At 39.9% G+C, this 23,959-nt stretch overlaps 1 protein-coding gene across 5 annotated transcripts in view; it reads right to left on the bottom strand.

Annotated features, from left to right (window-relative positions):
- LOC131135579 (nck-associated protein 5-like) overlaps positions 1 to 23,959 on the bottom strand; it is a 31,502-nt gene that overhangs the window by 3,877 nt on the left and 3,666 nt on the right. Inside the window, exons 2-13 of one of the 5 annotated variants that reach the window (XM_058081643.1) lie at positions 14,874 to 14,993; positions 12,671 to 12,761; positions 12,251 to 12,403; positions 9,949 to 10,017; positions 9,634 to 9,672; positions 9,413 to 9,532; positions 7,431 to 7,598; positions 4,588 to 7,343; positions 4,405 to 4,519; positions 4,229 to 4,298; positions 4,058 to 4,098; positions 461 to 609 (exon numbers count right to left, since the gene is read on the bottom strand). In XM_058081643.1, the coding sequence (XP_057937626.1) occupies positions 4,082 to 4,098; positions 4,229 to 4,298; positions 4,405 to 4,519; positions 4,588 to 7,343; positions 7,431 to 7,598; positions 9,413 to 9,532; positions 9,634 to 9,672; positions 9,949 to 10,017; positions 12,251 to 12,403; positions 12,671 to 12,761; positions 14,874 to 14,902 (3,627 nt within the window). In that variant the 5' untranslated portion in view covers positions 14,903 to 14,993 and the 3' untranslated portion in view covers positions 461 to 609; positions 4,058 to 4,081. Of the gene's footprint in view, positions 1 to 219; positions 2,971 to 4,057; positions 4,099 to 4,228; positions 4,299 to 4,404; positions 4,520 to 4,587; positions 7,344 to 7,430; positions 7,599 to 9,412; positions 9,533 to 9,633; positions 9,673 to 9,948; positions 10,018 to 12,250; positions 12,404 to 12,670; positions 12,762 to 14,873; positions 14,994 to 23,959 lie in introns of those variants that run through there. The other 4 variants (XM_058081640.1, XM_058081644.1, XM_058081642.1 and 1 more) reach the window with 4 other exon arrangements.

The raw sequence follows: 23,959 nt of genomic DNA, 5'->3' as shown, positions 1-23,959 counted from the left end.
GAACAATCGCTACCCAAAACTGTCCAAAATTTGCAATATGGCCAAAGTGCAGAACAACTCTGACTATATGTCAACATCTAAATACGTTTATAAACCAGATTAACGACTTTAAAAAAACAACCCCAACGCAGTGCAGAAAAAGCCATGATGTACTTTGTGTAATTGCTATTTCTTGTGATTTATCATACTACCCGTTGGGGTCTAGCATCTTGACTTTACCTTGTGGTGCTCTTGGGGGTCTGATCTGAGTATCACACACACGAGCAGAGGTCACAATGGGTTCAGGTTGGGGTTGCATGGGCTGGAGGAAGGCCACAGTGGGGAAAGGCACTGACTGGGTCATATGGGTCATGGAGGTGTCAGACAGAGAATTGGACACTCTTGCATGGTTGCTGTCCTTAAAAGTGGAGGGTATTCTCCATCGGGGTAATGGGGATGGAGACACCTCCTCACTGTAGGAGTCAGGGACACTGGAAGAACTGAGAGACTGTTCTGGGGTAGATGAAGACTTGGGGAGGAAGTGCAGGATGGAGGAGAAGAAGGAACAGGATTCAGGAAGGGGGATGGTCCCAATTCCACTGTCCAAAGTTCGCATCTTGCAGCCAGACCCTATGGCACAAGGAGAACATCTGAAGTGGCTGATGGAAGCACAGAACCCAGGGAGAAGAACGGGACTCAAACAACGGGGCAACCATGGTTGAAGTGGAACTGACAAGCATTTTGATAAAATGTTTCGCCTGTTCTGAACTTCTTTGCTGAGCACAAACCATGAAGATCTTACACTTGTTGGACAGATTGTTACAGGAAAAATGTATGTAAGCGTAAGTACGCTTTTCCTCATGTTTTAACTGTGTATTAACGAATGAATATTGTATTTTGGTGTGTCTTCTACTCTGTTTACTTGCTTTATTCAACTCCATTCTTCTGTAAAGTGTCTTTGAGTATTTTCAAAAGCGCTATACAAATAAAATGTATTATTATTATTATTAAGTAATAGCACATATTTGAAGTATGAATCAATACAAATATGCATGTTATACTGCATATGTCATGAATAATCATCACATCATAGTCATGTTATTCCTGTTTTCCTGGGATTAGCAACTCATCTGCCATCTATAGTCAGTTTCCTCTTTCACTTGTGTAATATATATATATATATATACTGTATATATATTATACTATGTATATGTGTGCCCCCTTCCGGATTTTTTTTTTTTCATATTTATCACACATAAATATTTCAGATCATCAAACCACATTGAAATATTAGTTTATGACAACACAGCTGAACACAGTTTTTAAATGAAATGTTATTATTAAACCTAATAACCTAATAACTGGTTGGGCCACCCTCAGCAGCAACAACTGCAATCAAGCATTTGCGATAACTTGCAATACGTCTATTACAACACTGTGAAGGAATTTCAACCCACTACATCTTTGCAAAATTGTTGTAATTCAGCCAAATTGGAGAATTTTCCAGCATGAAGCAGGTCATTTCAAGGTCATGCCACATTGAGCATCTCAATAGGATTTAGGTCAGGACTCTAACCAGGCCACTCCAAAGGCTTCATTTTGTTTTTCTTCAGCCATTCAGAGGTGGACTTGCTGGTGCTTTTTTTTTTTTTTTTTCCTTGCCTCCATCGCCAAGTGCTTGCTCATGTGGGGTTTCAGTTGGGTCTTCATTTGTGACCTTCGTGTGTAAAGTGCCATGAGATAAAAGCTGAATGATCGCTGACCTTAACTACTGATGACCTTAAGTGATGCTTGCAGTTCTTAGGATGTTGTTGTGGGGCTTTTTGTGATCTCTTGGCTGAGTCGTCACTGCACTCTCGAATTTTTGGTTAGCCGACCACTACTGTTTTCGCTATTTGTGGATAATTGCTGGAGTAAAAGCTTTACAAATGGCTTTATAACCTTTTCTTGACTGATACATCTCAATTAAGTTACATATATTCTAACAGGGGGGCAATCACTTTTCACACAATTCACACAGGTCCATGTAGGTTTGTGTTGTCGTTGTGTTGTCATTTAAATTTGTTTGATGATCTGAAACATTAAAGTGCGAGAAACATGCAAAAAAAAAAAAAAAATCATGAAGGGGGCAAACACTTTTTCACACCAGTGTACACGTAAGTCGAGAAAAGCCAATTCCATTTAGCCCACTTGAACCACTGCTTTATGTCACAGACGTCATTTCATGGCCACAAGCATGCGTCCATCACAGTGATAATGAATGTATATGGAATGACATTAAAATACACACTATGTGTATTTTAGATGCAATATATTCAAATAATTATAACACATTTACAGTATGTTGCATGTTTTTTTTTTAGATTTTGGGGTTGAAATGAAGTAAATCACCATAATTGCTATAAAAGTATGTGCCACTGTCAGTGGTCGTACATTGCTACATGCAATGTAAAAATCCTTTTTAAAAAACACAGCATGGCTTGACAAAACCATTTCGTGGTAAATCAAAATATTCTTGTAAATAAGCAAAAAATATCTGCAGGCAGTTTTTCTGATTAGACACGACAGAGTCGCATGAGGCTGAGGTACTGCAGCAAAGGCAGATGCTCACACAATTAATTCATGACTGAAACATTTTTTTGTAAATGTCATTTTGCTTTCTGCCCTATTAACGTCAAGTAATCACAAATAAAGGGATATATTCATGGAAATCATTTCCTTCAAAGAATCAATAAAGTATTTGTAACAACAGAATACTTCTTCGATGTCTGTATCGATAACCCAATTCTCTTTAATTCTCCAAATGTAGTATTATATTAGGACAAGTACATCATTGATAATGTATACATAATGTTGCGTATACATGTGGTCCTCGGTCTATGAGTTTCATTCCTAAAACTGTAATGAAAGTTGAGTTTTAGTGTAATTCGGACCATTGACTTACTTATACTTACATTAACTGATGTTGTCTTGCACACTGAAGGGGCGTTGCTAAGGAGGGAGAGACAGGCTTATTGGGAAGACCATAACGCTGTTTAGTTATTACTACCCAGATTCTTTAACAAAAGTTACGATCTTTATACTTCATGACGATCGCAGCGTTTGAGCCGCGCACATAACTAGTATAATTCGAGTAATTTATGGGATTGTGTAACCATGAAACATCATAACACGAGGACCACCTGTATGTTGAGTTGTAGTAGAATACCCAAACAAAAATAGTATAGAACAGTATTTTTCAAAGTGGGAGGTACCAGAAGACTTCAGGGGAGGTGGTGCAGCTTTAGAGAAAAAACCCCCCTCCAAAAAACCAGTTATGTCTGAAGGCGAAATTCATGAATTATTAGTTCCTACATTGAGAGAGTAAACAGTGAGCAGAACACAACATGAAATATGCTCCAGAAAAATCATTTTTTTGGGGAGTAGTATTATATTATGAGGCCATATTTTTAAAAATAAAGTACAAATCAAATATCTGCATATTCAGTATTCAGTTTCAGTGTTTGCAAGACATGAAAACAATGACTTAAGATCTAATTAGATCACCCTTAACAGACCTAAATATGATAATAACAACTTTCAATATATGTTATCTTTACCTTCACAATGCATACAATGTCCATATTCTTTTGAAGTGTCTCCTGTCATAATTATGATGCATCTTAAGAGTTAACATTCTCTTGGGTGGGGCATTAGATATTCACATATGACTCCAAATCCAGACAGTACTACTGTATGTGTACCGTATGTATATGTGACCTCATTAAAATGATCTATTATTTGTTTACATTGTGCTCAGCAGGTAATATGATTTAATTTGCATAATTAATATTTGATTTCATCATCTCTACGCAGCCAGAAAATGGCTATTTGAGCGTGCATGGAGAGCGACATGGAAGGAAGCCTGCAAACGCCATTGCCATCAGCAGTGATAGACTGATAAATATCCATTTTTTAAATAACACTCACAAACAATGGATAAAAGAAGACATATGAAAAAATAATAATAATAATGCACACACTAACAAAATGTGCTCAAGTGACTGATTTGAGCATAGTCATGTATATTATGACTTACAGATATTTTTTTCATATTTGGTCTTCACTTCTTTCTGCAAACTGTAAAATGGTAAACACAAATAAACCCTTAAGAATATGATTTTTAAAAAATGCAGCAGGTATTTATCTACCGTTAACTTGCGTGGCTTTTCCAGACATAAAGATCATTTGCAGTCACAAAAACTCTTACCTATTACAGCATCCTGGATGGTGGGCTTCATGAGGGATGCATTTTCACCATCGGCTATCTGGTTCATCATCTGCATCATATCAATTAGCAACTTCATTTGCATGCCATTCTTCATCGTTTTACTTTCACAAGTCCATCTCTATTAATTCATTGATTGGGATCTTTGTTTCATTCACCTGCGCGTCCCCAATGATGTCATTTTGTCCTTGTGTCTCATTAAGGGACATCCCTGGGCAGGGCATTGAGATGCACGCTCGTACTGCATCATGTGACTCTCTCCGTCCTACAGAGCTGAAACAAACACAATTGTTAAAAAAAATGGTATTTTATAATGTAGTTATATTTATTATATTTCTTACCAATCTTTTCCGTCGCTTTTTCTCCTGTCTCTCTTTTTGTCCGTTTTTGTCTGCTTTCCTCCCAGAAGTGATGTAATCTTTTGATCCTTCTTGTCTTCTTTCACTTTTGGTGAATCAGTCTTCTTGCTGCTCGGAACGGGAAGCTTACCTTTCCGGAAACCAAACCAGTTGGCCAAAGTCGAGGCCGATTTTTGCTTGACTTCACTGCTTCTCTCCTGTTCCTGAGACTTATGCAAGTTCTCTTCTATGCCGAGCATGACCTTCTCTTCTATAGTAGTGATGGTACTTTGTCGCTCTGGCTCTTCACAAACCGGTTCCCCGAATGCACTTGAAAACTGTTGCTCGATTTGAAGGCGTCTTGCCTGTTCTCGTTGGTGTTTTAAACTTTGGAGTCTTTCACTTGATGACCCCAAATGCGGAGGGACTGCCAGGCCTTCTTCAATTAGGAAGTTGTTCAAAAGAGATCGGTTCATTGGGCAATGATAGCTACTGGAGCAGCTCATGCTTCCTGGGAGGACATCGCCAAGAGAGTTTAGGGAGCTCCCCGAATGTGTTTTGATTTGGGTGCGGACTTTCCCGGATCGGTTAAAGCTGGGTCTATCCATGTAGCGTGCGCCGAAGCTCTGGCTTCGAACTTTGGCCCCATTCATGCCCATTACCGGTTTAAGTGGAGGTCTGTTTGACACGGAGACTGACCGTTTGAACAGCCAGCCTTCCTCATCAAAGCCCCAGTCTAACATCACGCCACTGTCTGATGCAACGGGAAGACCACAGGGCTCAGAATCCAGGGAATTACAGCGAGTCTCAATCTTTCTTCTGGTTTTGTCAAGAGGAACGTACTCATGCATTATCTGCGGTTCACAAATATATGTCTGAAATGTCTGGATGCCTTTTATGGATGGGTTTGTGTCGTCTTTGTTCTGTCGACCAAAAACGAGGAACGTACCGCCTTCTTTTCCGGGAATTGACTCATGAGATTTAACATTAGTAGAAATAGCCATTTTTACAGATCTGGATGTGGAACTCTGACAATTATTAGTGACGCTATGGTAGTAGGCATTTGAATATGTCTGAGGCATGACTTCTGAAAGTCTTGGCTCACTAATGCTCTGCTGAGATCTTTGTAAGATATTCTGACTCGGTAATATCGAGGCAGCGACGTTTCCACTGTGATATGTGACTGTTCTCTCAACTGATAATTTGGATGATTCCTGTGCTTCTTGAACTGGGATGACCGGCATCCTCGACGTGTGGGGGTTGAAGATGACTGCAGGTGCTTCAGTTCTTTCAAAGTCCAATTGTTGATTGCTCGGTGCAGGGTTGGTCTGTTGAAGCTGCACAGCTGAAGAGAGCTGACCTGCCTTTCCGGCAGCAGCACCCTGAGGCTGAACTTCTGTTTGATTAGCGCGTACAGAATCAGAGGCAGTTCTACGGAGAAGTGAAGTTGTTCGACCGGGTAGAGGCGGTGGCGACGGAGACCGATGTTCTGTAGAGCACGCATCAGAGAGCTGTTCTTGTGGTGGTTTGGCGGTGCAGGGTAAGTTATCGTAGATAGCCTCTTCGGCGCAGTCTTTGCTGGATGGAAGTCTGGTTATTTGCAACTCTGTTCGACTATTTGCGACTTCATCGCTCGCTAAAGGCTTAGACGCTAAAGAATGTTTAACAGGTGAAGCAAGAGGAGAGCGTTGTGGTATACGTTCCAGGGACTTGCAGCTAGAATGCGTAATATCTTCATCGTGTTCAACGTCAACATGACTTGATCCGTGCAGTTTAGCGTGATTAGTCCGTTTGTTTGGACCTCCGTGTCCGGGTGCGTTGGAGTGCCCTTTGGATTTGTGAGCCCTTATAAGATTCTGATGTAGAGGAGAATGAACATGTTTATGCTGTTCCGGTCCTCCATCTGCACTCCTGCTACGTAGAATGAAAGCCTTCCTTGCTGAGTCACAAAGTTGAGGTTTAGGTTTTTGGTTCCTTTGTGGAGATTTCAACAACATCACGTGGTCCTGGTTTGAAGGGTCTCTGCAATGGGAAACTTCCACCGAAGAGCTGCGTTGTCTCGCTTCACTCATGCAGCTCAGAGCTCTTGTCGCAGAATGTTGAAATACTACGTTTGTCCTTGCTTCAACCTCCACTGAAGGTCTGCCCCGTTGTCTTTTCATGTGATCCAGTCGGGATTTACGGTCGCTCGATCTTTCTTGATTGTTGTTGCTATCACTTAATATTATGCCAGTGTTCTCATATGCTTCTTGGGACACTTTATTGTTTTCTTCCAGACTTTCTGTTGGACTTACACTGACTTGCACTGCTGGGCCAAGAGAAAATGTAAAGCTTTCTGAAACATGCGAAGGGAAAATGCCTGTAGGCTTTCCGGAGTCTTCATGCAAAAAGCTGTCATCATCCGTTGGGACATCTTGTTTGGATTCCTTACTTTGTGATATATGCAAATCATTGCTACTTTCATCAGAGTTCATGGCAGCAATCCCTTCTTTGACGTTTTTGTTTGTCTGGGCGGCTTGTTTAGATGTCGTCTCCAGCGGGTCCGTCTTAACACCAAGTGAATAAATATCCTCATTAGAGGTCATGCAGTCTCTGCAATGTGGCACAGGAACAGGGTAGGATTTCTCTTTGGGGCTGCTTGTCTGAAGGCTTCCTTCAGTGTGTCCTTCTTTTTGTCCAAAGTCTGTCTGCTCAAAAAGTCCAGGATGATTACTGGATGCAGGCCCAATACTCATCCTTTTGTCCCGGTTTGTGGCACACTACAATACAAGATATATTAGCATGGTATGTTAACATATATACAAACATTTAATAGAGAAAATTAGCCAAGGTTAAAACAAAATCACCTGTTTGGACAAACCACGTCCCTCAGCCCATGTATGGGAGCCACTGGAATAGTCACTACAAGCACTGGATAGTGACATTTCACTTCCGCTACTGCGTGGGCATGTTAGGCTCAGAAGACTCGGCCACTTTCCTGCAGCGATACGCGCTTTTCCATTTCTTTGGATTTCCTGGAGGACAATAAATGATATCATCGTAGACGCTATAAGGATGTGTATGCTCTACGATGTTAGAGATCCGACAGTACAGTCATCTCTTTGTTATATTCTCTATATTACATATATCTATATATTATGATATATATTCTGCAATTAGGGCTGCACGGCGGTCGAGTGGTTAGCGAGCAGACCTCACAGCTAGGAGACCTACGTTCAATTCCAGCCTCGGCCATCTCTGTGTGGGGTTTGCATGTTCTCCCCGTGCATGCGTGGGTTTCCTCCCACATTCCAAAAACATGCTAGGCTAATTGTCGACTCCAAATTGTCCATCGGTATGAATGTGAGTGTGAATGGTTGTTTGTCTATATGTGCCCTGTGATTGGCTGGCCACCAGTCCAGGGTGTATCCCGCCTCTCGCCCGAAGACAGCTGGGATAGGCTCCAGCACCCCCGCGACCCTCATGAGGAAAAAATGGTAGAGTGGTTAGCGTGTAGACCTCACAGCTAGGAGACCAGGGTTCAATTCCACCCTCGGCCATGCGTGGGTTTTCTCCGGGTACTCCGGTTTCCTCCCACATTCCAAAAACATGCTAGGTTAATTGGCGACTCCAAATTGTCCATAGGTATGAATGTGAGTGTGAATGGTTGTTTGTCTATATGTGCCCTGTGATTGGCTGGCCACCAGTACAGGGTGTACCCCGCCTCTCGCCCAAAGACAGCTGGAATAGGCTCCAGCACCCCCGCGATCCTCGTGAGGATAAGCGATAGAAAATGAATGAATTAATGAATTCTGCAATTAATGAATTGTTTCATGGTTTCATGACTATGGCCTACTATGGCTTCCAATTTATCGAAAAAGCAGTCAGTAATGTTAATGTTCAGTGAGACACAAAATGACCAGACTTTTTTTGCCACCATCTAAAATATGTTTTGTGATTGTTACAGTTTCACTCTGTTATCAATTGAAGGTACACAGCAATAAAGAAGACAACATCTTCCAAAAGTTCATATTTTCTGTTTCACTGTGTTCAGGCCTAACAGTGAAAGCAGAGTAATTAGTAGTGCTGTTGTTTGAAATACAAGTTAGTGAGTCCTTTGACAGTTTTGTGTTTATATTTGGTGTTGCTGCTGTAACTTTGTTACCGTATCAACATTTGTCCACTGTGGGACTAAAAAAGAAGCTTCATTTCATATTCAGGCCTTAGGTGTGGGATGATAAGATCACAGAGCTTGCTTGCCAAATAGCTGGGAATGTTGCAACAGATCAAGAAATTAACATTTTGTGTGTATGACAGTGATGTGAAAATGAAGACTTTCCAATATTTCGAGAGCCTTTTTTATATAATGTTTAGCATGCAGTTACATACTGCATGTATTGTATTTGGCATAAATATTATGCTATATCATGTGTAAAGCTCACAAAGAAGAGGCCTTGTTTATTACACAGTATCACTAATGCATACAGATGGTCTCTAAAGGCCAAACCTCCATCAAGTTTTAAAGTTTGACCTTTTGACAAAAGCTTAAATGTGAAGGACAGCATTCCTCAGCATCCGAAATACTAACAAAAATTGTTTTCACCCTAAATAACAGGATCTGTGACCGCAGTCACAAGTTTCCATACTCATGAAGGTCCTATATTCATTTTGGGTTTTTAATAACTTACTTGAACCCATCAGTTTTTTGTATCTTCGGAAACTTAAAAAAATGTAATTGCATTCAAAACTCAATCCACTAATAGTCAAAATTTAACCCATTCATACTATGGTAGCATACAATCTGTATAGAGCATAAATTAGTAACAAAGTGGAGATGATGTGCACTTACCTTGGGGGCAGGACTCGGGGACATTCTGACTCTCTGTTGGAACAAAACGCTCAGTATGCGGTTTTGCTGCTCCAAGTCAAAGACACGCGTGCGCAACTTTACACATTCTTCTTTCAAGTCCTGGAAGTGCGCATAAGAAGAGAGAATAGGGAGGTGGTAGCCATTTTGTTTTCAAAGCTCAAACTACTCCAATATTCCTACTTGAAAATATAAAACACTACCTTTTGAGTGAGGAGAGCCTGGACAACCTGGTTGGCCACCTAGAATAAAAAAGTGCAATGAGATATTGAATGATGAAGTGTTGTAACTGAGGTTTTGATTGTCAATGACAACCTTAGTTGTGCAAAGATGCTGACAGAGTGAAACAACAAAAATGATGGAGGACATCATGGAAGATTTCAGGTCAAACCCCATAATTGCAAATTGCAAAAATGACTCAACATGCACTGATTTTATATTATAATATTTGAAAAGAATGTTCAAGAATGCTATTCAAAATAACCGTCTTCGTATTCCACCTTTTATAAACTTCTCACCTCATCCAGGCAGCGCTCATATTGCTTCCTCTGGTTATCATTTTCCAAGGACAGAGCGGAGTTCTCAGCCTGGAAAAACCAAATTGAACACTTCATAAACGCATGATTATGGCAACAACATGACATGTTGGAACAAGATTTTTTTTAGATCAATATTTCTCTAGTCTCTAGTCCCTAGTATCAGAAATAAGATGATCATACAATATATATATATATGGATTTTTAATGATTTTTTTCCATTTCATTTCCATTTTTTCCCCATTTTTTTCAATTTTCCAATCTTGTTAATCTCAAATGTTAGCACACATTACTTCAGATGAAAAACTATATCTCACATACAGTACATATTTCATTTTTTAAAAACCTTGATGTTATAGTTATTTGTTTTTGCTTAGGTTTCAGTTATTGCAGTGCAGAAACAATGCTCGGAGCTCAGGAGGTAATATTCTCCAAAATGATTCATTCATTAAATAATAGAAGAGCTCCACTTCCTGAGCTCCAAGCATTCTTTAAAAAAAAACTACTGATAAATACTGAAACTGAAATGACACAGTGGCCACTTAACTGATATTGTGACTGGATCATAATAACTATAACTTATTTGGATTTGATCCTTTCTTAGGACGGGAGCATTGGAGAAGATCTGAAAAGGTCACATGACAGCCTGAAGGCTTGCAGTCAGATTGGAGAAAGGTCAAACACGTCCAAGTTAGGAGTCTGAGCTTCGAGTGTTTACTTGAACATAAAAATGTCTAACGGACAGCCGTCTTTTCAAATGCCAGCGAGTGAACTGAATTCTAAGCAGTATTTATGTTGAATCAGCAGTAATCATACCACAGAAATGCGGCTGTGTAATAATATGTAATACTCAAAACTCAAAAGTACATGGAAACACTTTGCATTCGAGCTGAGAAGCACAGCAAATCTACTGACATCATTAAATTAGAATTACAAGTCAAGAAGTCCAAGTCCTTCCTCGATGCTAAGCCATGGTCTCCAGTGTATTTTTAAAAGCGCAGTAAAACTGCTGAAGTCATGAACGGAGTTAACATCCAACGGGTTCCAGGATGTGCCTGTGAAAAGCACAGATCGTCATTGTGGACAGGAACTCAACCTACGTTTCTAGCCTTCAAAAGCAGAAGAAATGAGGCTGAGAAAAAAACATACGTTTGAGGCATCTACAGGGTGGACGCCTTTTAAAAAGCAAAGCTAACCTGCTGCTGTCATGAACAGAATTACCATCAAATTGATTATTTGGCTGAATCCCAAATCACTTATTTCCAACCCGCCACCTCCTCTTGAGTCTTTTATAATCAAAACTGGATTCTGCATCTTCGTTGTCAGGGTCAAGGTCTCTGCCAAGGTGAAACGGTGGCACGGTGATCTCTGCTCTTTCTGCAAATGCAGTTTTTCCTTTCTGGCACCCGAGTCGCCTGTTTTGTTTTTTGCAATGAAGAGATTCTTGGTTGACCACGTTCTTCTCATCCTAATAGCCTAACAATATATTTTATCCTTAATGATGGTCACGACAGTCCCACTTGAGGTGGGGCTGTCCTGGGTCATTTCACATAAACAGTTGGGGTTTGTACCGTACGTTAGATCTCCTGGATGTCGGTACAGGAATCTGGGCCAGTTATGTGTTTCTCGAGATTGGAGCTTGCAGAGCCTGAATCCTGTGAGGGACTTTAACTGATGGCTAGGAGATTTGCATGGTCTCACGCTGACTTCATCTGGACGTCAACCCCCGGGTCAGCAGGATTCCAGACTCAGTCGAGTAACCTTTGGGAACGTTGTTGTACCCGGTAACAATCTGATGATCACTGGGTTGGATCACAGGAACTTTAAGCTTGACAATAAGTCTCAGAAGGCCTCAGTAGATTCTTACTCCTCAACACTAGACTATCTATCGACTTTTTATAACCTTTTACTGCTACTGCATACTGTACTATTTATAATCACATGATTGAACAGGGGCTGCACGGTGGACGAGTGGTTAGCGCACAGACCTCACAGCCAGGTGACCAGGGTTCAATTCCACCCTCGGCCATCTCTGTGTGGAGTTTGTCTCCGGTTTCCTCCCACATTCCAAAAACATGCTAGGTTAATTAGCGACTCCAAATTGTCCATAGGTATGAATGTGAGTGTGAATGGTTGTTTGTCTATATGTGCCCTGTGATTGGCTGGCGACCCAGTCCAGGGTGTACCCTGCCTCTCGCCCAAAGACAGCTGGGATAGGCTCCAGCATCCCCGCGACCCTCGTGAATGAATGAATGATTGAACAGTAAAGAAACAATCCACAAACCTCCAAAGCTCGAAGTCGTCCGAGGAGGGAATTGCTGTTTGAGTTTTCCTCTGAACCACCGCTGGCTTCCAGAGAAGTCGACATCTCTGCATCTGTAGTTGTGGGCCCCTCAAGACTGTCCTGCTGCTTCCACATTTCTTCCAGCAGTTTGTCCTGGAATACAGAGATAATAACTCAACAATGCACATTACAGTTAGTAAATTCACGGTGGGTGATGTATGATCGACAGACATTACAAAATGTTTACTTCCAACAGTATTCTCCAAAATGTGAGTTTATGATAACTATTAGAGTACAGTTACTCATGGTAATGTCTTAACACCATTTATTCTGTCCTAGAATTGCTTCTCAGCAAACCCCTTAAATGCATAAGGCCAGATCCTCCAAGTTCACTGGTCTTGGATTAGTGAGATTTCTTACCTTATATGCTTTCATGAGATCCAGTGGGTCCACCTTAGGGCCCTCCAGTGAGTCCTGGTTCTGTAGTAGTGTTCGGACAGTCTCCTCCATTCTGCATTCACACAAAAAAGAGAAACAAGTGTGGCCCACTGAATCAATGTGAGTACCAGAATATTGAACTCTTAGTCCAATCCATTTGAAATAGAAATGAGGTTTCATTATTTACTGTAGACCAGGGCCACAATGTGTGGCAACAAAACAAGCCTGCCTGGTCCACTAAATGATTTCCCCTGCATCACTTGAAAAAAAGCTAAACTCAATGCCACTGTCCAAAATGTTTGTGTATTGGTTCACATAATGTGAAACACTGTGGACTGATCATTCATTCATTCATTCATTTTCTACCGCTTTTTCCTCACGAGGGTCGCGGAGGGTCCTGGAGCCTATCCCAGCTGTCTTCGAGCGGGAGGCGGGGTACACCCTGGACTGGTCGCCAGCCAATCACCGGGCGTGGACTGATCAGGTCTTGCATATTTGTACCATGTCTTTTGGCACATATCCTTTTTTTTTTAATTCTACCAGGAGCTCCTTTAGGGCGCCATGTAAATTTAAATCCTCCATGTTCAACTTCACACGTCTCTCGGTTTCTGGGGACTCATCGGCATGCTTGCATTTTTCCTCTGGGCGACAATCATTTTTTTTGTGGTGTCACAATCCTGCTATGCACACGCTTTGAACTTTGGTGGTTACTGATGGTTAGCTGGGCTTGCTGGCGGCAATCGCAACTTGTTTATTTGGCTTTCTGAGTATTCATGATTAGAAAATGTACAGTGTAAAATAGTAGACTGCAAGTTTGAGACGTGGCGATACACGAGATTGAGACGAGACAATAGGTGATTTTAATATTACTTTTAAGAAAAGTACAATGCAAAAATATAAATAAATAATTTGTATTATTAAAATATTTAATTTCTACTATGTTACACTCTTCTGCACTGCTGTGTGTATGCTACCGGCCCCGCCTCCACCCACTGAGCATAAGAGACTGAGACTGCATGACTGACAAAAGTCCTCACTCAGTGGCATCACTACTATGAATGACAATAAACGTAATATGGAAGTGGAAGTGCAAAGCCGAATTGGAACCGCACATTAAGTGCTTTGCCAACATTTTCAGTGTAAAATAGTGTTGATATCTAAGCAAAAGCTGTAGGAATTCTACAATTGATCAAACTTACTTTACTGTTAAAACACGATTGCTGCCTAAGACTTTAATCAAAACAAATGATACTATTTTGGAAATTCATCATGAGAAATGTAGTACTTTTAGAGTATAAATAAAACTAATCTACTTCATCTACTTCCATCTTTTTTTTAAGCTACGTATATGTGTCTTTTCATAACTACACGTCAGCCTAAATGATTAATAATAGCATCTACAATTACCATCATTAGTTTAACTTTCATAATTAGTGTAGTAGTTACAAGCATCACGCTTAAAAGTTATACAACATTTTAAAATGTATCTGCTTTGTTTTGTGACTCTTTTTTTGTTAAAGACAAAAGTATGATTTGTCATCTTACTTTTTTCCAAAGTAATGTTAAAATAGCATCTCGACTCTTTCTCGTGACCCCTATATCTTGGATCACATGAGTGTGTTATGACACCCCTAGTATTGAATCCTTTGATAGCTTCTTGTGATAAAATATGTGAAATCCTTGTCACTTAAGAGAAGATACAAGGGCAAAGCATGAACACGAAACTACATTTATACTTTATGTGGCCATTTAACCAATTTACCAAATAATATTATTTTCTGTGGAGGTCAGTGAATGAAATCTGTCCTTCAAGGTTGAATGACATCACAGCCATATGTTATTATTATGGACCTAATGTGATATCTGGCAGGATATTCTGTGGCATTGAACAGTGTAATACACCGCAAAAGGTTAACAATATTACATTACAGTGTTAAATTAGTGTCTTTCAAATGCACAATCATGGTGGCTCTCCACTTGATGGAACTGTTGAATATTTGCAGGACATCCTTGTATAGTCGGTGTGAATGTGAATGGCTGTTTGTCTAAATGTATCCTGCGATTGGCTGGCAACCGCTCCAAGGTGTACTATTGATCAGTAATCGGTCGAATATATGATTATGTGATCCAGTAAATCCATCCAATGTTGAGAAGCAATAAATATTATAGTAGTGTGTGGTGCTACCTGGAGAAGTGCTGCTGCAGTGTCAGCATCTGCCAGCTCCACCATAGAGAGTTGGTCTGCTCCCTTTCCTCCACAGCAGATGTTGTCCTCCTGATACCGATGACGATATTGGTGGTAGTGCTGCCGGGCAAAAGAATGAGCAGTTATTTTGTTGTTTATCACGCATGCTTGAATGGTATTACATCTATGTCTCACAGGGCCCCCTTGGAAAAGTGCAGTTTGTCTTTTCTATGGCAAGGATAAAAACTAATGCAGAGATTTATGATACTGCCCTCTAGTGTATGGCAGAAATACAACCCTTGAAAACAGCTACTCATTGTGTGACATATTTTCAAATGAAATAACTCTACCTCTTTCTGGAGTGATTAATTTGACAATAATATTGTCTTCATGCTATTTTCACATCATATAAATTATAATGGAAATGTCCTAAATAGTTATTTATTTTTTTTACCGACCAGAGTTTTTCCCCCACCTGAGTGGTCACGTGATGTGCCCGATGGCGCGATCGCCCTGCCTTCCTGCCTCCGGAAGACAGCGATAACAGCTGTTTAAATCAGCTGACATGACACGTCACAGGAACATCACGTGATCACTCTGAGGCGGACTTCAAGTGGGCGGTAAAGACTGTCAAGTATGAAAAAAACTATTGGATGTCTCTTCGTTGACTGTGTGTTCTAAATAGAGAACAACTGCTAGCACGAGGCCAGTGGTGCACGTGATGAGATGCACCTATTCCCGCGACAAAACCGCCAAAACCGCGCCAATTACGTCATGTGACCTGCTTTGACAACTAGCTACAGCCACATTGTTATTGTACAAGCTAACGTCGAAGAACTACTTTTCTTTTTGACTTTGTAAATCGTGTGAAGTAGAAATTTATGGCAATAAGCTGAAAATTCAGGTAAGTATTCAGGTAGTTATTATGAATGCGTCTGTTACTAGCGTTACATGTGTATACAATTATAAAACATTTTATAGGCGTAATATTATCTGCTTCGTGCTAGCAGTTTTTCAGTATTTAGAAAGCACAGCAAAAAATAACTTACTATTTTCTATTAAAGGAAAATGGCTTAGCTAGCATAAGCTAGTTTTAGCACTCTATTCATGTATAATATGACATGATATCTAGTACTGTAACATTTTGTCACACTGTTGATGTTGTAATAGGATATGATATGTATATGATGTAATAATACCCAGTATTCTGAACATATTTTAATTATACTGGTCACTTATAATATTATCATACCGTTATATTATAATAACTACTATTTTAAAATATTTGTAATCATCAGATATAATACAGTATGCTGCAATTATCATATTCTTCTTCTGAAAAATGTCCAGCAGATGGAGTTGTCTATTCATTTATTCCACGCTAGTCTTGCATCATCCCAGTTTGTCCAAATGTATTTTTAATCTCTTTCTCCAGCCTCACTGGTAAAAGTAAAATTAGATCACAGCACGGCAAATCATAAACAATGACTGACTTCTCCAGTCTTACATCTATTTAGATTCCGTCAATACAAAACGTCATTTTATCAATTGTGATCACCTTCAAAAGAAAAGAACTAAAAATAAAACATGCTGTTGCTTTAGGTATGGGTGGATGTTGCCAAGGCACAAATAATTTGGGAATATTTGCAGACGGTATGAAAAGCAGCACACCGCTTCACAATGTATATCTACATAATATCTATATATAATATACATAATTTGCTCTATGCAGGTAGTATGATAACAGCTGTCTATGCTTCACAGTTGATCATTTCAACCTTTGTCCTAATTACAAATATTCGCAATGATGACACACATGAGTCAGCACGCTTTACTTCAATTGTGTTTATCGTAGTTGAAATGTACCGGTTCGCAAAAACAAAGGATTCATTCTCAACCCAGGACACTCAGATGAGACAACTTGACAGATAAAAGGTGCGCTACGACACAAAAGTGACTTATTAAAGATGTTCTAACGGTAATGCTATGTGTTGATGAGCATCAAATGTAAACAAGATCTGTCCACTCACTCACTTTTAAGAGAAGCTCTCACCTTTCATGTTATGAAAACCACATGGATATGAGAATGATGATGACCTCCTCCACTTTAGGCTACAGATATTTTCGAAAACACCCATTTTCCCACTCACTGTTAACATAAATTCTAATGCCCGTGTTTATGAATATAATGACACAATGCCCTCCAGAAGTATTGGAACAGTGGCACTGAATGATTGCAGTAGCATTGTCTACACAAATTGAATAAGATTGTGTAGACTGCATTCAGAGGTGAAACCAGAACCATTACACAAACATTCATAGCCAGTACAACCATTTGTAATGAAAGAAACCACTGGTGTAATTAATAAGAATAACACATGACGGAAAGGTAGACCAAGGAAAACAACAGAATCTAATGCCAGAAACAATGTGAGATCTGTAAAGAAAGACCCTAAAACAACTGTTGGTGACAACAGCAACGACCTGCAGAGGGCAGGAGTGACGGTATCACTATTTACTGTTGGTAGAACACTTCATGAACAAAACTACAATAGCTACACCACTCATTTGCAAGAAAAATTGGAAAGTGACGCTGGAAAAATAGTACAGAGATGACCTCAAAAATTCTGAGACAAAAGTTCTATGGACTGCTGAATTTTTGAGGCCCATATCTGTACTTAAGCCAAATCAACATTTAAATACCATTCTATGAATACAATATAATGATGTGTGAATCTACATTCATCACCTCTTGGCCAAAAGTCTCCTCCCCCGACCACGCCTACTTAGTTACTATCGGTCAGGAGTCAAGGGTCTGCTCCAACCACACTACCCCCCACACTGCCACCGTTCTACAGCCACACAGACAGACGCCACTCTTGCTGCCTTACTCCAGTTTAGATACACAAAAACACTGCCATTTTGCCACAATGGACACCATATTGGCAAATATATATAAAAAACATCTTGAAGTTCTATTACCAGACTACTCATTCAACAACAACAACGTCATTACAGCTTCAATTATTGATCTAAATATTATTATTAGTAGTAAAAGCATGAATTGTACGTGATATTGGCAACAGACCTCCATCATCATCTTTTACTGTTATTGTTATCAAGTCTTCCATTCTGTTTTCTGCCCTCCGTGTTTCTACCCTGTGTCTCTATTTCAATCAACGTTTTCATAATACACCATAAACATGTCATAATGTTCAAATTTAAGGAACAACTTGTAGTAGTTTTGTAAAGTGGCTTGTAGGATTACACTGTGTCTTTAGAAATCAGACTTGGTGTGCCATGCACCAATTCACACGTCCTCGTCTCTTGTACCAGCTTCACTCAGACATTGCATGGACTCTACTTACACTACACATCTACTTCACAATGCTGCGATGCATACGAGAAACAAAGATGTGTTGACTCCACTGTCAATAGGTCTCAGTCTTTGTCTTCCTTTCTGAAATCAAGTCATTCAACCACGATGTTGGAATGAATTAGGACACGACCTCAAGGGTATTCACAGCGTGTGTGTGTCCAAATTTCATCCATCTCATTGATACACACACACATACACACACCAACCAGGAAGACTACTATAGTAGTACTACTGTAAAAACTGCATTTGGAAGAAAATAAAACGGATTTCCTAGCACCCAATGGTCACCAGCCCATCGCAGAACATTTAATATAAACAATATATACTAAATATTAGTATAAAAGTATTTAAGACATGAATCATCTTTTGGCATGAACAAACACAAATAGTAAATGTATCAATTAGATTTATGTTGGTCATTTGATACATAAATTAAAATATTATTAAACTTGACTCATTCCTACAATATTTCCTCCACAAATTCAGCATTATGAAATGAATTAATTAAATGTAATAAATACACATTTGACATGCTGGCGTAATGGAATACACATTTACCTGAACAAACAAAGGACTTGTGTACGACCCCCCAGGCTGCGATAAATCATCTTTTTTATAGGCTGTTGTTTTGTTCTAAAACATTAATTATTGAACAATTTGCTTCCAATGTATTTGTATTCCTCCAAAACATTCATCTAACTAAATTCAGGTTTGAGTCCAATAGCATAAAAAAACTCTTTTAAGGTTGGTTAAAGTCATATCTTAAGGTGTACACATCTATATTCCATCACAATTATATCATTCCTATGCTCTTATCCAAATATGTTGTTATGCAAATATGGTATTGTCTGGGGAATCCTGGGAGATAAATATGGACCTTCTTCTGCTTATAATGATCATGCTTGTTAGCAGGATTCAAGCTCAAACAAAAAAGAAACCAAGTACTTTGTTAGTTGTCAGGTTTCTCTTGAGGTCCTTATGTCTGTACAGTTAATATTACGAGGTCCTTATGTGTGGTAGATAGTTCACATTCTTTACAGTTGCACATTCTTTACAGACACTCCGAGCCTGTTTTGCTCAATGTTTGTGTGCATAAAAACACATGCAAACTGTGTGTGCTATGCTAATCTACTAAGGTGCAACTAGGACTGTTAAATAGAACTCTGAGTCTGAGTTTGTGTGCCTTCATGAATATGCAGAATACTGTATATGCACATTACCAGAATGTACAAATATGAGAGAATATGCAAATGAAATAATTTTGCACCCGCAATGTGATTTATTAAGCCCAAAAACCTTGTGATTTGTGTTAATTGTGGCAAGAGGACAGAGAACGGAGAGGTCTGTCTATCCCATTTTTTAGCTACTACAATTTGAGTCAGTCACACGACTCTTCACAAGCACCCACTTCCTGAAAAGAAGTCATTTATGTCAAAGTAGACCTGCACATGTAAGAGTGGTCATCCCCAGAGTTGGAGGAGTTCAAGTATGTCAGGATTTTGTTCACAAGTGAGGGAAGGTTGGCGCGTGAGATGGACGGGCGGATCAACCCAGCGTCTGCAGTATTGAGGTCGCTGTACCAGACAATTGTGATGAAGACAGACCTCAGCCATATGGCAAATTTACCAGTCAATCTACAATCCCACCCACCTATGGTTATGAGTTGTGGGTAGTGACAATAAGGGCCCATTTTCCGGAAGATTTTACTGTTTATGTTTCATTTACTGTGATTGACTTACATTTTGAAATGAGATGTGTGTCCATTTAGAGGATATAATTCCAGATGACTTATAACTGTACTTTATTTTGAAGATTTCCACATCAATGTGAGTTGAACAGGAAGTAATATAAACCAAACCGACTCAACGGGTAAAACCATTCTCGTACCATCTGTCTGAAGTGGTTAAAAATGGTAAGGGTGTCACAAGACACCCAGCTCACGAGACAAGGGTCTCTAATCGAATCAAATTTAATCTCAATAACTTCACGCTGATTTGTCATCAAATGTCCGCACAGGCAGCAAAAGTGCACGTGTGCGCCATGATATTCTCTAATATCATGTATTGTTTACACATTTGCTCGCAGGCTAGTATTACAGCTCTCAAACCCCTGCAGTCACTTCATGAACGCACTGTAAAAATATTGTCAACATCCGAACCGCTGTTCATAGCAGAACTGGGGGCGCTGAGAGGGGAGACTGCATTATTCCATTTAGAAAAAGTGTATTTGGACAAACAGTTTTTGTCATCTGAGCTGCCACAGAGTATAACCTCACGGCCATAGCCACTAGAAATGAAATCAAAACACACATCATACATTCAAGATCCAGTTGAAGAATGATGAACTGCTGAATGAGAACTGCTAGCAATAACTACAGACTGACTGGTACTGCAGCTGTTGTTATCCTGTCACAAATGAGTATGTGTCTTGGCATGATGTTGTTGATGAGATTTTATATATACTTTTAGTAAATGGGATTAGGAATACAGATGAAAAATAGCATTTTGGCCAATTCTGGCATATCGACAGAAGCGTCTATTAATATGCACTGTCCTTGTGCCGAACCAATTCGGAGTGAACCCTCCTTCTGCCTGTTTGGAGGCGAGATCCAAGGAAAACAGACATGCATGCACATGGCAATATATGGAGTTCAAGTTCATTTGAATTAATCATGTGATTAATTAGAGTTTTTTTTCTGAACGAGAAATCACGTTTTAAGCTCAGATCTCGTAACACCCCTAAAAATAGGCTCTAAGTCAAAAAGGTCAGATGCTGAAGGTGAGCGGTATAGAGAGGAGTCGGTGACTTGCCACATCTTGTCACTATCCAGAGGGCGCTGGTGCTGGCAATATCTACTCTAGCCACATGTGCACAAGTGAACTTCTGACCCAGGAACGGGCATGGTGTTCTACAAGTAGAACCATAAGGTGGCGAATGATTCATCCATCACCTTGGCCTTCACTTCATCCAAATATTGCATGAAGGCGGTTGTACCGTCCAGTTCTGCTCTTGTTTCCCAGTGGCTGAGGTGGTCATCTTAGGATACTGTCTTGCCCCTGACGTGAAGGTTTCACTTTTAGCGGTAGTCTGCCTGTCCCCGGATAGAAATAGAGATGGCCAGATACTTTGAAGTCTGGGCTTCACTACTGAAACTGCTTCCCCAGTAACTCAGACCCAGCTAAGTGGAAGAAAATGGATCTTTTTACCATTATTAAATTATTATGAAGGCAAAAATAGGAACATAATCTACATTATAATATCTATGAATATCTGTGCCACTATTTAATGTCCTGTGATTGCAGTGTGCACAAAAACAGAATGTGCCATAGATTGAAATGTAAATATAAGTGATTGATGGTAAATATCCATGCCTTTTGTAGGATGGAGACTCTTATAAAACATCATGAATTAGTTGATAATCTGTGCGCTAATTTTATGCAGGCCTCGCTCCTACTTCCATAAATACTGTGTGGCTGAGATATTTTTAGCATGCTTGATGTTGCAAAGGTCATACCTCAGTGAGATGTGGCTGCCTCTGTCTAATCTGGTCCTGGAGCAGCTTTTTCAAACTTTCAAATCGCTGACAGATATTTATTCGTGATGTGCTTTTATTTTGGTTATTAGACCATTTTTAAAAGTACTGTTTAGAACAGTACTTTTAAAAATGATTTCTGATACACAGTCAATGCAGTTCATAGACTACATAGAAATACATAGCATTAAACAGTTACAACTAAAATATATCTGCATTATTTTCCATGGAGAAAGGAAATTGTCAGGAAGTCAAAGTGCGTGTGGACGCTGCCGGCTATCATCACTGAGTCCTGAGCTTTATTTCTGCCATTTGGTTTTAGATTTGGACTGCCATTAGGATTTAGATTAGATTAGATTAGATTTGGACTGCATGCATCCATTGGGGACTTCAGAGCTTTGTTTGCAAAATCAGTTGTGACAGCTCAGACCTCAAATGAAATGTGGGTTAACGTTATCACATGAGCAATGAGCTCCGAGTCGCTAACAAGCACCAACAAGCTATTTTATTTATAAATTCTATGTGCGAGTTCTCTTCCTATCAGGCTGATTTTAAGTTGGCTTTACTATAAGTTGGAATTTATGCCTAAATTAACACTTGGACACTGGAAGGGGTCTTGTAAGGGAGGAAGAGACAGGCTAATTAGGAGTAGGAAGTAGATTTTTTTTTATGTATTGATTTATTCCCAAACTGTTGTGGCAGTGTATAATGTAAAGGCAAAAATAATAAATGATTATGTACTTACTAGGGGTGTCATGAGACACCCAACTCATGAAATGAGATGAGATTTAAACATTAGAAAGTACAATAAAAATATATGACTGGACAAAGAACCTTGTTTATTTACTGTAAACCTTTCATTTTCTTTGACAAAATTGACAGTGGTGGCACGGCGGTCGAGTGGTTAGCGTGCAGACTTCACAGCTAGGAGACCAGGGTTCAATTCCACCCTAGGCCATCTCTGTGTGGAGTTTGCATGCGTGGGTTTTCTCCGGGTACTCCGGTTTCCTCCCACATTCCAAAAACATGCTAGGTTAATTGGCCACTCCAAATTGTCCATAGGTATGAATGTGAGTGTGAATGGTTGTTTGTCTATATGTGCCCTGTGATTGGCTGGCGACCAGTCCAGGGTGTATCCCGCCTCTCGCCCAAAGACAGCTGGGATAGGCTCCAGCACCCCCTGCGACCCTCGCGAGGAAAAGTGGTATTTTCTCACAGGACATACGTACTATGTCAAACGTTTGCAGCATTTCTTGAAATGCTGGCTTTTCAACTGTATTAAAGAGCAGCATTTCTTTTGCAATGACTTTCTGTGAACACTCGAAATTTTTTCGCTGTTCCGTTCGTATTGACTTTACCGACCAATCGTCTCAGTGAGTGTCAATTCTCAACAGTCCTGACAGTAAACACGAAACGGGAAAACGTTTTCTGAAATGGGAAAACCGCATTGGGTGGATATGTTTCAGGTGGGCAAGTTCAACCCTAATACTTCCCGTAGTACCTGTCGGTTTACTATTGTCAGCAAAGATTTGTACTATTAAAAAAATTGGTTAAATTTGCAATCCCAGTCAAACATTTGGATGTACTCACTACTTCAAATGAGGTGTCCAGACTTTTAACTGACACAGTATACTGTTATCGGAGGATACTTTCCATATAGAGCGCTTTGTGCAATATTCTTTCCATACATCCATCCTGGACAAACACTTGGCGATGATGGGACCCTTTTAACCTCTGGGCTACTGCTGACCCATTTTTTATGTGGATACACAATGGAGTCATCTTTGTATCGTCTCCTATCGTATCCATTAGACTGCTTCAATGCTGAAAACATATCATAAAGAAGCAGACATAGCATACATAGCATCTATGCGGAGTTGGTATATACAGTGTGATCTTTTCAACACACTGTTTATGTGTGTGTTTGTGTTGTTGCTGACCTCAATGGAGTGGTAGCATACTATGCTTGTTCAATGCCGCTTATCCTCACTATGGTTGCGGGTGTGCTGGAGTATGTATGGACTTGTGTAGTTTGGGAGCCTTAGAATTTGGTCTCTACTATTTTTGGATGATATGGCATTGATGGTGTCATTAATGTGACACTTTACTTCACAACTGAGCTTCTGGGATGAGACCCGGAACGTCCAAACCTGAGGCCATGCTTCTCAGCCCGAG

This window comes from Doryrhamphus excisus, chromosome 9 (assembly GCF_030265055.1).
Source record: "Doryrhamphus excisus isolate RoL2022-K1 chromosome 9, RoL_Dexc_1.0, whole genome shotgun sequence".
Lineage (NCBI taxonomy): Eukaryota > Metazoa > Chordata > Actinopteri > Syngnathiformes > Syngnathidae > Doryrhamphus > Doryrhamphus excisus.
This window is presented reverse-complemented; position numbering and strand designations above follow the sequence as displayed.